Source organism: Motacilla alba, chromosome 3 (assembly GCF_015832195.1).
Source record: "Motacilla alba alba isolate MOTALB_02 chromosome 3, Motacilla_alba_V1.0_pri, whole genome shotgun sequence".
Lineage (NCBI taxonomy): Eukaryota > Metazoa > Chordata > Aves > Passeriformes > Motacillidae > Motacilla > Motacilla alba.
The window spans coordinates 100319497-100333486 of NC_052018.1; the positions used below are offsets into that span (position 1 = coordinate 100319497).

At 37.6% G+C, this 13990-nt stretch overlaps 1 protein-coding gene across 5 annotated transcripts in view; it reads right to left on the reverse strand.

Annotated features, from left to right (window-relative positions):
• The window catches only part of MAP4K3 (mitogen-activated protein kinase kinase kinase kinase 3), a 64819-nt gene that overhangs the window by 8717 nt on the left and 42112 nt on the right, over positions 1–13990 (reverse strand). For 4 of the 5 annotated variants that reach the window (XM_038130955.1, XM_038130953.1, XM_038130952.1 and 1 more), the window contains 11 exons: positions 12848–12890; positions 12447–12609; positions 11370–11479; positions 10374–10415; positions 10058–10142; positions 8964–9043; positions 6389–6449; positions 6186–6303; positions 4295–4353; positions 2330–2433; positions 1395–1566 (listed from right to left, as the gene is read on the reverse strand). In XM_038130955.1, the coding sequence (XP_037986883.1) occupies positions 1395–1566; positions 2330–2433; positions 4295–4353; positions 6186–6303; positions 6389–6449; positions 8964–9043; positions 10058–10142; positions 10374–10415; positions 11370–11479; positions 12447–12609; positions 12848–12890 (1037 nt within the window). The remainder of the gene's footprint in view (positions 1–1394; positions 1567–2329; positions 2434–4294; positions 4354–6185; positions 6304–6388; positions 6450–8963; positions 9044–10057; positions 10143–10373; positions 10416–11369; positions 11480–12446; positions 12610–12847; positions 12891–13990) is intronic. The other variant, XM_038130951.1, reaches the window with a different exon arrangement.

Below are 13990 nucleotides of genomic sequence, written 5' to 3' on the forward strand. Positions count from 1 at the left end.
AAAGAGAAACTCAGTAAATCCATTAGACATGAGAAATTTGAGCACATTACCTAGAACACAAAAGCAGCTTCCATTTAAAATTATAAAAAAAAAAATCTGTTTGCATCATTGCTCTCCTGCCAGCAGGGAACAGGAATAAACTGGTGCAACAAAAGGGTTTAAATTTGAGCTACAAAAATAGGAGAAAACAACAACATAGACACAATGTGAGAACACACAAGTAATTTAAGGAAATCGTAACAAAGTGTGGAAGGCACAATGCAAAAAAAGAACAGAGAAGGGATTAGTACTCTTGTATTTATGCACTAATGCAGACCACAATAAGAGAGAAATGACAGCAGGACATTTCTCTTCAGTGTGCTTCCTTTATGGGCTGTGCTATAAATTCACACTGGTTACAGGTAGGAAGGAATGAGAATAAAATGCATTGTCTGAAGTAGTAAAGTGTGTTAATTTGCCATCCACTGCTCACTTTCGTTTTTTTAACTATGCTTTAAACTATGTCAAAATCTGATGCACTTTTCAGCAGCAGCAAGGTCAGTGGGTATTTTCCTGGAGGAAACTTTTCTTCCTAGTGAATTCCACAGTACACACTCATCTGGACTCATGCACATGTGTATGCCAGCACAGAGCTATGTATAAATTCACCACGAACCAACAAGGGATCCATGACAAGCAAAACCAAAGCTATTTACTGCTTCTGAACCTGCCAGCTACAACTAGCAATGGTTCCTTACTGCATCTAGGTTCAGGAGGCAACCTTGTAACTCTAAAAAAAGTAATTCTTAGCACACTTCCATGAGAGAATTTCTGCTGTTGCTCAGATGCTGGCCATCTCACTCATGGTGCCCACAATGGTGATGGGCAGGCGCTCGGCTTCCTGCTACCAGTGGTTCTCATCCTTTTTGCTTTCCATAAACACCAGAAGAATGCTCTATCTCAGCAGGTGGTGACACCACCATTTCTAACCATAGTGACACATTGCAGGAGAGCCAAAATACATCTTCCAGAGATGTCAAAAGGAATTGCTCAGAATGCAATTTTAATAAAACCTATTAAGTAAACAGAAGTCATGGCGCCAGGGTAGAGTACAAAACAGCACAGAGGGTAATAAAGTGCTGCCTAATTTATGGAAATGCAATAAACCATAACAACATCCTCTGCTATGCTACAAATCTCAAGGAATCCTATCAGTTCAACAAGGAGAAACATAAAAAAAAGGTGCACGTGCAAGCAGGTTCAACCAGATACACCTTTAAGCAGAGAACTTGCAATTATCACTTAGCCTTAATGATTTAATCATTTGCTTCCTTAGAGAAACCTGCCTTTTAGTGCTTCAGCTGTAACAGAAGAGCAAAGAACATTTTGGAATGCAATGACAACAGCACACAAACCTGTTTCTGTAAACCACGAAGAGGTAGAATTTGGGTTGACAGTCTCAAACTTCACCACCTGGTTGAAGTCTCTTCCTCTACTGACACCAACACAAACTAAAGGGAATTCCTGCTCGGGGACTACCAGCATTTCAAACAATCTCAGTGGACAAGGTACAGGAAAATCTATGTGCTAGATGAATAAGCAAAAATAGATATTAGAAGGGAGAATATTAGAAGGGAGACAAATGTAGTCTGAGTTGCTATTAGGTATTCCAACTGTAGTAAATTTTATGACATACTTTGTAATATTAGGCTTACTTCTTCAGATAACAGAAACTGATCAATACAAAAGGCCTGAGTTAAGAAGCTTGGAGCACCTCATGCCAATTCAGTTAAAATAAAATAGCATGTATTTTATCATGTGTGTCCTTTTCAGCTGCCCAGAGACAAGAGTGCTCATCACTGCTGTCCCTGGCTACTGAGCCTCTAAGCCTTCTCTTCCATGCTGATCACGTTATAGCAGCTGCCTTTTTATAAACATGAGCCTACCCTGGGCTCTGTCTCTTCAGGTGATGCCAGATGGGGAGGTAACAAGCATTTCTGGGCAGCTCAGTGTCAAAAAACATAGAATAAATGGTCACCTTCTCTCTAATATGGGAGCAAGACCACTGTTAAGCCATGTCTCAGCCTGTCAGCCTCAGTTTTCTATTGTGCAACTGAAGGGCAATGTTCATGGAGAAAAGGGCTTAGTTCTCTAACTGAAGTACACCCCAAAACCATGAATATTTATTTTAAGTAACTTAATAAATGACATATTTAAATAGTTTTTTTTCAATATAATGTAAAAGAAACCAAGAGAAAAGTCTAATAAATCAATAAATGGCTAATACTTATTCTTAACAAGCCAGTACAAGATAACTAGAAGACAATATGAGAGTAATTGTAATTTTTACCTTGATTAACATAAATTTTTGCATTGGTTCAACCCATTCTAACAAAACAATGCTAGACTGTAGTGCTCCACAAAGGTACTTGTGGCCTGTGTAGGGATTTCTCACTGCCAAGAAAGGATAGAGAATATTAGTGTACTAAGCACATGCAAATTATAAACAATTTCCAACTATGTAACTGTCCCTTTACTTTTGGAAAATACCCACCACCCCCACTCAAATCTTTTATATATTTAAAAAATAGTTGATTGCATACACATTTGGAGTGTCTTGGGTCTACTGTGTTGGTTTGCCTAAGGTATCTCAAAATCACCACAAACAAGCTGTTAAAGAATGGATTTTTCTACAACACACAGTTATGCAGCAGGCAGTGAACAGTTCAGCTGCCTTACAAGCATTGTCACAGCCAAGTGTGAAATCCAGGAGCTCTGTAATTCTGATGAACAATTCTAGACCATCAGGAAATCCAGCTGAAACCGAAGAACAATAGAAAAGCAGGAAGTACTGCTCTTCCATAGTCAGAACTCAATTCAAAACTGGCAGAGAACAATAAAGTTGCAAAATTAGGCCCTGTGAAGTTTCACAACTTCAATTCTACAATACTGACAAAATTTCACTCCTTAAGCGCTGCCAACATTTCCTTTAAGACAAACAAGTGTTATTTTCCACTTTGTACAAATACATCTAAAGACCAGATTTTAATGTGCAGTAAAGTGACTGTGGGGCCATCAGGCAATAAACAACACAGTTTAGATTGAACAATCTTCTACAATCCAGAACTATCACAAAAGTGAAATATGCTCACACCATCTTATTGCCACAGAAACTCATCAGCAGTCCCTTGGCACCTTAAACATCAGTGCCTTATTTCATTAATCCAAGTTCTCACTCAACATCAGACTGACTGCCAAGTGCAGCAAATAACACTTGGTGTGACCCTGAGTAAGGCTGAACTCAGCAACAGAAACCACAAAACAATCGCCAACACCTGTAAGGTACAGAAAGAAGACCAGAAGTTCTTGCATTTTTCTGCCTCCTGTGGCACTCCTGCTGCCCCGAGGCCTAACGCAGACTTATGTGCCAGCAGGAACGGAGGCTCAAGTCACAAAAAGTAAGACTCTTAGAGCCACCCTTGCGCTGTTCACAAATTATCACTCACACCTATCATGCACAAAGGGCTCCAGGCCTAGGAGGCTGAGCTATCTCTGAATATGAAGACTCCCCTCACAATGTCAAGTACCACAGCACCCCTGTAAAATTCTGTGCTGGCAGGACAGCAATCACAGAGGAGCATACCACAAGGCTTCTCGTTTTAGGAACAGAAACCTACAAACATACAGACTTCCATATTAATTTTTCTGCCAGAAAGTCAGAGTTTTTACATACTCTGACCCCCGTCATCCCTTGAGTGTTCCCTGCAGTATTCATTAGCACTCAGTGGTTGGAGTTTTTTTAAATCTATCTGCTTCCCTTTTAGAACATGTATTAACACAGTGCAGCTTTGAGACTTTGGTAGCTGGCACATTATTAAACACATTATAAAGGCTTCAGAGACAACACCGTCCTCAAAGAATTAAAAATACTCCTTTGCTTTTTACCACCCAATATTGATTAACTAAATCTTCTGCTAGGAATGCAGGTGGCTTAATCATGATAGCAACTTCTTTGAGTTTCTCCATCCATGGAGATTAGATTTTTCTTGAGAACTGGTTTGAATTTTGACATCATTCTGGTTCTCTGCATTTCTTGTAAATTGTCTTTAAATATAAAGAGCTAACTGGGAAAGTTTCTACTGCTTAAACCCAAGGACTAACCTGAATGAGTTCACCATCTGCAAACGCACAGCTTCATAACAGTGACAAAAGTCTCTTCTCCCTTTACCTTCTACACTTGACTCAATAATCTTAATATTTGTGCTGCCACCATTTGTGCTGCCCCTTCACATTTATTCTCCAGACCTTCACTTACCAACACAACACTTTTGACACCATTTAGTGTCAGGAATTTTCGTAGATACCGCAAACTTCCTACAAAAGATAAACACAAAATAATTGATCAACTAAAATAATTGATTGAATTTTCTTTTTAGACATACACTGATAGAAAAACATCTGCCACACCAAAAAACTAAAAAAATATAAGTTTGTATATTTCTTGTGAAATCATGAAAACAATAATGTGAAAATTTATCAGATAAGCCAAAATGTTATTTGCTGGTAACAGGACTCAGAGTTTCTACAGGCATCAGAAGACAACATGCACTATTGAGACTGGCCACAGTACTCTTGACAATAAAAATAAGTAATCTGCAGAAAAGATGGGAATAAATAGATTGATAGATGCTGCACTCAAAGCTATGAACTGACAGAACAGTTGTGTAACATTTCAAATGGAACTATCCAGAAGTGACTGATAATGCAAAAGGACTGAATAGCATGAAACCTGAGTACTGGTCACAAATTTTCATTGGAACAAGTCATGGAAGGTTTGAAAGGAACTGCTCGAGGACACTCCAGGGGATGAAGCTGGAAAGGAGGCTTATCACAGACATTTTCTGCTACTAAGTATCATAAACTGAGGTTAGAACATTTTGCAAATAAATATATAAACCTCAAAAATTGCTTCAAATTCAATTTTGCTTTGCCTTTTCTCTACCAAAACCTCTGCTTTTACTATTTTGCATGTAGCACTCACCATCATAGTATCCAGAAACTTGGTTAAGAATACACATTATGGTCTGGTAGGAAAAATTACATTTTCCTACATACTTCAAATGTCTGTCTTCTGCCTGGCTAAATGTGACTACCCTGACACCCTACAACCAGAGGTAAAACAGGAAAATAGATTATTTAAATTAATCTTTCCTGCCTTTGAATGACTGGCTTGGCACAGACATTCAGGTTGTGCTGCATTTTTCCTGGGAAGTGACATGACTGGACAACAAATTTTCTGAGTCCTCTGCAACTTAGGTGAGGTACCATTCCAGGCAGAATCTAGTATGGTTTTCCTAGCATGATCCTTACGGTAATTATGGTTATTAGTCCACTGCTGATTCAGTCCTCAAGCCAAAGTCACCCATCAAAGTAAAATTTGGAAGAGAGGAGCAAAACAATAGTGCAGGTACACAGAAGGTAACAATTCAAAGCACAAATTATCTCCTAGTAATTTAGAATTTACCCTCTAGGAATTACACAATTTTCAGACAAGTGTTACACCATTGTGTTTGCAGGTAACTGAACAAGAAGAAGCTTTTCCTGAACCCAAGAATTACCTGTTAATAGGCTTTTAACAGAACCAAAGGTAGCAGAGAATCAAATTTTCTGTAATACAATTTCCTAACAGAAATCCTATTCTATTAGAAGAACCAGTGTGTCAGTATGCACTTTAAAAAATCAAAGATTTTTTTGCAAACTAGATTAGTGTTACTACCTTCTTCTGCTGGGATTTGAATGGGCTGCTACTAAGGCTTGTTTGGCAGTGTCCTGGTTCTAGCCAGGACAGGGTTATTTTCTGCAGCAGCCAGGAGGGGCATGGCCATAGCTTTTGTTCAGCATCAAGTACAAGCAGGATCTACCACAATAGACTATACCTGAAAAGAGCTATGCCCAGAAACAAGAAACCTTCATAACCAGAAGGTAAGGTGTAAGATAAGGTCTACCAAAATCCATCTCTCTAACAAGAAGAATTCACATCCTGATCTGTGTAAATGTAGGGCTCAACCCTCTGATTAATGCACATGAGTCATTCACTGCAACCTGTGAACAGAGCCCCCCACTATTTGGTGTTCCCAGAGCTTCACAAGCATCTCCTGAACTCCCAGAGTTAAGATATTCTGATATATCCGATGATGTGTATTTACCTGGGAAGTATTCGGTCAGGGAGTTTATGTGCTGGAATAGCAACAGGTAACTTTTGCATTTGCCTTGCATAATCAAAGAGTCCTGGTAGATTATGGGAATAAAGCTGAGAAGCTTTACCTGGCAATTAGAAAACAAACCACACTTCAAATACGAAACCAAGTGTTTACCAGCGCTACCACTGAAAGACAGCACAGTAACTTACCAGATATTGATAACAAACAATTGTTCATGACATATAACCAGGTACATCTTCGAGGAAATAGCTGATAAATAGAAGGAAAAACAAAGAAGTAGCATTCAATTTGATATACACAAGACAATTATCAATTAGTATCCGCTTAGATGACAGGACAAAGCTAATAGTCACTTGCTTTTTGCAGTAGAAGTAAGTTTAAGCCAAGTAACGTTTACCTGAATTCCAGAGTTAATTCAGAGTAAATCTTAGGCACACACACTATATTTAATATATTAATTAACATTTAAACAATTAGCACATTTTATACTCATGTCTTCAGGTATATTATATTCCACAAGATATCATTATAAAGATCAATCAACCCTTTTCCAAAAAATTCAAAAAACACTGAATTTTCTCCTTCAAAGAAGAAAAGCTCATCAACAAACTTCAAACAAACTTCAGTAAACCAAGCGTGGTCAACAAACCACGTTCTAAACAAGCCACGTGATTCTAAAGCCTGTGACAGTCCAAATATCTTCAAGCAATTAAAACTGGTACTTGGAAGGGATTCTTCACATTCACCTGCATGATTACACATTCACCTGCATGATTACACATTTCTCTTAAGTGATGAACGAGTGCAACAAATTATCAAGGTGGAGCTGTTTTTTATCAAATCCTGCAATTCCTAAAAAGATGGGGTTGAAAGCAACAAGACATCCCTTAAAAAAACCCAAAAAACACACAACTACTTTCCCCCCCCGCCTCTCACCTAACTTCTAGAACTTATTGATACAAGATGTCATGGAGGTGGAAAGTACCAACACAAACAAGGGATCAGACATACGCATGTTCAAGAGGTCGAAAAAGGGACAAAAAATAGGCAGGGATCCTCTAACATCCCTGATTCAATGACTGTAGTGGAGTCTGAAGAGAACACACAGTGACCAAGCTCATTGACACTTCCAACTGCCACTTTAGGAAAGAGACTACTGGGCTACATTGACCGCTCAGGAGGACAATTGTTTTGCTCTTAAAAAAAAAAAAAAACACAAAAGAAAACAAAAATAGAATAAAATATTAACCTCGAAGCTATTCTAACTCCTGGAAACGTGTATTATGTCTCATTTGGCCACTGGTGAAGCGAAATACAGAGAAAAATCATCAAGGGCACTACTTTTGCTTTTATGCTGAGTTGTATCAGAGTGAGAGTAAACAATAACATAAAACACAAAACTTGGAAATGCCATTAAAGCCCTACTGACTTATCATAAATAATGCAATAAATGGTTAGCACAGAGGGTGCACTTCTATTCCTGAAGTCTTCTCACAACCTAAACACACTGTAAGAAACACCTATAGTAATAATCTACCACACTGCTTGTATCAAAATTTAACATGCAAGGTTGATTGACCTTCTGTAGGTACATGAGCATATTGTGACTCAGTAGATTTGGATCTGAGGATTAAAGAATAGCAATTCTTCAAATTAGCAGGTTAATTGACTGTCACTCATTCCTTGTTCCACACATGACTGGCTGTGTTAGCAAGCATTTCTTCTTGTCTCTAAGTGCTTATTAAAACATTTCCCTGAAAGCTCACTAGGCAACACACTATGTGATTTTCATTACAGCTCTTTTCCTTCCTTGCCAAACCAAAACCAAACCCCAAACAGTAAAGAAAAAATCCATACCTTTCCTTGGTCTACCTGGCCTATAAGAATTGTTATTACATTAGTGATATTTCTCAGGATAATTGTTGTAACTGCAGTGCAGCAGCAGAGTGGTACTTGAGCTAAGTTTAAATCAGGTAACTTGACCACCAGTATGATTATGGGTTACACTAAGGTCAGTTCAACTAGGCCTCCCTCTCAACAAAACAGACATCTCTAAAATGTCTGGACCCTGGAGGATGAACAAACACCAGTGCCTCCAGCTTACAGTGCGAAGGCTGTCCTTGCAAATTCCTCCATCTTGATGGCAGGTGCACAGCTCCCTACGACAGGGAGAAGGCAAGAAAAAAAAAAACAAGTCTCTTAAGATAGCAACAAAAGAGCTGGAGAATACAGAAAGACCTGCAACTTGCATTTTCCCCTCCCCAGTATCCTTTAACAAAATTACTTATTGTAAGACTTTGCAAAGACAGAGCTTTAGGTGGAATTCAGTAAGCTGAGTCTCATCAGCAAAGCTGCTTTTAAGACCACAAGAATGGACTCCTGTGAATAAAGGCTGTCCTTGCTTCCCTGTAGCTGAATCACAATGTTTGTTGCAAAAATTCTGCATTGTAATGAAGTTTTAAGGAAAATACAAACTTTCACCCAAATACATCAGGGAAATTCCATACTATTTACCTAATCATTTAGCTGCAGAACAATGCACTATGATGAGGTTCAAAACACAGACAAATGAAGATCTCCTATATAAACAGGGTTCAGCCTACAAACATGACTGAAAAGTATCCTCGATAGCAAATATTTAAGGTAATTCTCAGTGTAGCCAGTGCCTATGTAAACAGAGCAAAAACCACCTTTACAAGGATTATACAACATTAATCTGAGGGGTTAAAAATGTGATGTATTTTTTTTAAACCAGAAATATACCTGCTCCATTGATGTTTCATGAAGTTCATTGAGGTTCAATGTGTAAATACCTTCTTCTGCTCCAAATATCAAGTACTGATCTGCAAACACAAACAAAAAGAGGTAGAAATCTTGATTCAGGAGGGTATGTACACCTTTACCAAAAAGCAATGTCTACACACACAGAAACATATCAAACTATAATAGTTACAGTGTTTGAAAGCATGGAAAATTAATCCTGATAAGGAAGCTTTAAATTATGAATGGGGCTGTTTTAAGTCATTAGGAAAGCTCAGGGATTTTTTTGAGTAATAATTGAAATTAAAAAAAAAAATCAATTCAACCACAAGCAGGAAACCATGTGAATAATTTCAGCATATCTTACTTAGACATTTCCATATATTATGGAAATATCCATCGCCTTGTTTGAGAGTACTTCTACAGCAGTAGTGACTTGAACATTTTCTCAGTAGTCTGTGGGTGCCTCACCTCTTACACATAATCAAATCCCTGGATTGTACACAGGCATGCAAACAAGGCAAACATCTCCTATGAGATGATGCCAACTGCTAACGATTTACCCTTCCCTAATTCCCATTTCTAAAAAAATCCAAATATTTTCTTGCTGATCAGCTCACTAGTATGTCTATATTGCTTATAATGAAAAGGTGTAATAGCAGGCAAAGTGAGTACAATATTACCAACTAGTCCCTTTATCAGGCTAGATATTAAAGCACTAAAATTTATGCAAAAAAAAACCCCAAACACAGCTGCAGAATCCTGTAGGGCCAGAGAGATCTCAGCTAAGAAATCAATCTCAGCTAAGTTCTCCAAAAGTCAGATTTTTCACAGATAAATTAGGATTGTCTTCTTTGGGACTAAAATGTTGAGAAGAGTCTATAACTTCAATATGTAATTTATTCTTTTTAATCAAAGGAAAAAACTTCATCCAATATATCTTAAAAACAACACACCTTTAGACAGCAGTGTCATAATTAAAGAACGACTCCTGCTTATATGAATATATGTCTGTTTTAAAAGGAATAGTCCTGCTCTTCTAAGCACTCTTGAAATTCACGGAGAAGACAAAATGGGTAATACTCATCATATAGTACCTCTTGTATCTGGATTTATCCAAGATGTTGCACAATGAATTTTTAACGGACAGCCATTGAAAACTTTTGAAAAGCAAGCACCCATCTGTAGAAGTAAAAATATTAAATACATACATATGAAAAATTAAAACGTGACCTTCCCAAAAAGATTATTTTTCTTCAAGTAGTAACAAAAGGTTAAGAGTCATACCACTGGCTTAGCATTGCTAAGTCATATTAGGTTTTTTAAGTAAAAAAGCAAAGACTACAAGCATTCAAAAAATGTGCCCTTTCACCCTACCCCCAACGTGCATTTGTGTGACTCAGCAATACTCACATGTACTTTAGGTGTGGGAGGAAGGCCGTTACTAATTGGTTTCTAGAAAATAAAATTTAAAAGTATGTTTACACTCACACACATTATGCTCGAATATGTATATTCCCTCCCCACACACAGCATAACCACAAACACTCAGTGTTAATTTTCTTTTCATTAAAATCTCCACTATGATTCCCTAATACCTCCTCACTGAATGTTTGCAGTCTTGTGCAACACTTTCGCACTACAGTGGTGCCTGCAAGAATGAAATTTCCAGTATGAGAGTTTAAGCAATACTGTAACAATTGCTCAACTCTTCAGTATTACAGAATTAAATGTTACCACTCAGTGCTACATGAACTTTCCTGTGTCAGTATCAATTTCTCCTAGCACAAACAAGCTTCTGAACAAACCCATTTCACAGGCAGACTTCAAACACACAATTTCAAATGACAAGTTCAAAGCTGTCCAGGTAATTCTACTTTTCAAAGTATTGCTAGTATTACTGGCACTTCCTTAAAACAAAACAAAGACTCCTCACCACGTTTCTAGTCTATTTCCTCTTCACTTCTCACAAAAAAAAACTACATTCCAGCTTCACACTTGGAAGGAGCCCTCAGAAAGGGCAGTCTCGTGTTATATTTAATCTAGTCTAACTACAGCATATTCCATTCCCTCATTTCCCCATTTGCTTAAACAGTCATTGCTCAGTACAGTACAAGACATGGCTCCCATTATATCTCTCAGGTGTGTGAAAGACCAAGAAAATTGTATATATTTGTGATTATGTTTGTTTCTGAGGAAAATTAAACACTGACAAACTTCAGACTAAGGCTGTATCACAACTAGACAATCAAAGAAAACTGTGTTTTGATTCAAAGTAAACAAGATGCCATCCAGCATAACTTCTATATTAAAGAGCGCGCCTGCTCCTTTTCCTTGACTTATATGTCTTACAACATATAGAACAGTCACGACAACTCTAAAAGGACACCCAGAAGCTTAAATACCTACCAGTATTTCCTTCTTTTCTTTCCTTGAAAAGTTAGTGTCTCTACCTTCATTCTGTTGATGTGGCAGTTCCTCTCTTTCACCATTTAACTGCACAGAAGTGACTCCATTACCTAGAAAGATTCATAGTTAAGAATGTGTTCCTCTGCCTTCACCTCAAAGAGTAACCTAGCCAAAAACTCTTAAGTGGGCCAGAATTTCCAATTAAGTCAGAACACATACTATATACAGTATAGTATAAAATACCCTAATTTATTTCTGAAGCATGCATGTTCTTACATCTGCACATATCCATCAAGCCACATTCAATCTCAGTCCATGACTTTTGGTAATTAATGTAACAACTCTAACATAGTAACTCAAATCTAACAACTTTAACAGGAGCACGGAAAGGGATGCAGTCACAGTTAGGAGGGAAAATGTGTTGAGCATACCTAAAGAAATCCTTGCCAATAGCTAACACTTCAATTAGGGATTCTTTAGAAACACAGCCTTGTTAGAGTCAAGTCTTTAACAAATCAACAGCAGTACTAAGTATGAAGCAAGGAAAAGCTACCAAAGTAACAACTGAGAGGTAGACTTAATGAAGAGAAGCCAGTCCAAGACAACTCTCAAGGCATCAGAGTGACAAAGGCATAAAATCAACAGTCTGAGCAGACAGTAAACAAACACAATTACCTCCTATACTCCCCAACCCAGTTCATTACTTACAAAAGCAAACTTTGAAAGCAGAACACCGTTCTTGACAGGACAAATAACACTGACACACTAAATCTGAAACCTACAAACATACTTTTTTACCAATCTTGATGCTCTACATTATAAGCCTGTTGCTTAAGAAAGCAACTTTCACCAATGGCATCAGCAGGAATTGTGCCAGTTACTTTGATAGAAGGTACATTTGACCCTTTTAAGAGTTAAAGCATGCCTTTTTCATGAATTTTGGCTTTCATGCACTTTCTGTTTCTTGCCCACCATAGAAAAATTACCTCAATATGATTTAATGTGTGCATAGCTAAGAATACAGAAATAAAATCACATTAGATTATTTAAGAAATACTTGGGGTTCATGTTTATTACCTAAAGGATTAGATTTCTGTGGAGGTAACCGAGGAGGTGGTGGTCTGGGTGGAACATGAGATGTAGATTTTGCTGGACTCTCTGATGTTGGGCATCTCTTGATTGTCCCTTGATTTTCATTTTCAGAAGAATAAGTTTCTTGAGGGATAAATATGGATTTAGGCTGAAAGAGACATAGTAATAATCAAAACATAATCAAAAAAGATTCAAAGCCATCAAAACATTCAAAGCCACCAAAGATCCATGCCACTTATCAATGAGGAAAACACCCCACATGCAGCGTTTTGATCCTGAAATTTTCACAAATAAAGAGCCACCAATACAGTAATTTAAATATTCTCCATTTATTTGTTTATTTAAAGTGCATTTTTCTGTTGAGCAACCAAATCCCCCTCACTTACCTTTGGTGGTAAAGGAGGTGGCACTTTAGGTTTCATAGTAGCACTATAAAGAAAAAAAAACAAAACAAAACAGAGAGAAAATTCGAATAGCAGTCTTCAGGAGACAGGGTTTCATAAAAGCCATACAAATAAATACCATTAATTTGTCAAGAGCACTATTATATCCAAGTAACTGCATCACAAATACTTTCAAACATTTTGTTATAACTCAGATACTACACGAAAACAAGGATCACATGTTCCCCCCCAGAGAGTGTCATGAACTGATTTGCTGAAGATGCACAAACTTGTGCAGAACAAAGTAGGGAGAAATAGAAGAGGCCTGACATTTGCTCTGTTGAGAGGAGAAAGTTAAGGGTATCAGTGAGCTGAAGGGGAGTTACAAGAAAACTAATGAAGACCATTCCCTGGAAAATTCACACTGATGACTTAAAACAGCCTTACATATAAAAGTAAAATCAATCTGCAGTGGACAGCTACCCTCATGTTTAGGTTGGTTGGTTAATTTTTGGTTGATGAGTCTCTTTTTTTATGGAAATCTTGGGAAACACAACTTTTCATGCTAGAGCAGTTTGGTCCAACAGTACAAGATATTATCAGAAAACAACATAGCTGAAGCATCACGAGCATTCTTCCTCTCCTGGCTCTGTGGTTTAAAAAAATATGCTGCATTTAAAAAGAAAACACTAAACTCTGAAATTTTACATGTTTTTAAAACCAATTAAAAACTGGTTCCACTGTCCTGTTTCCTAATCTTTCAGGAACAGAAAACTATTTCCACTAAATAAACTATGAAACTTAATGTTCTTCCACAGTATTTTCCTTATTTTTAAATTATGTTCAAAGTAGTAAGATATCTGCCTGTTTATTTACAGGCCAACAACTCGTCTGCTTGGCTTCATTCTTTCCAGGAGTTTCTGTCCGAGCATCTCACCTGTTATTTGTATTTCAGAGAAGTTGGAAGGGGATTTTGAGAACAAGTTCCCTTGTGTCATGCATTTCAGCTGCTTTGGTGGAAGAAATTATCTTCTCTTAATAATATGGGGCCAAAAGTTTACGTCCTCAGTCATGAGGGTTCAAGCTCCATTTCCATTTCTTTTGTATTCTTCCTACATTTCAGACAACCAATGTAACTGGGCAGCC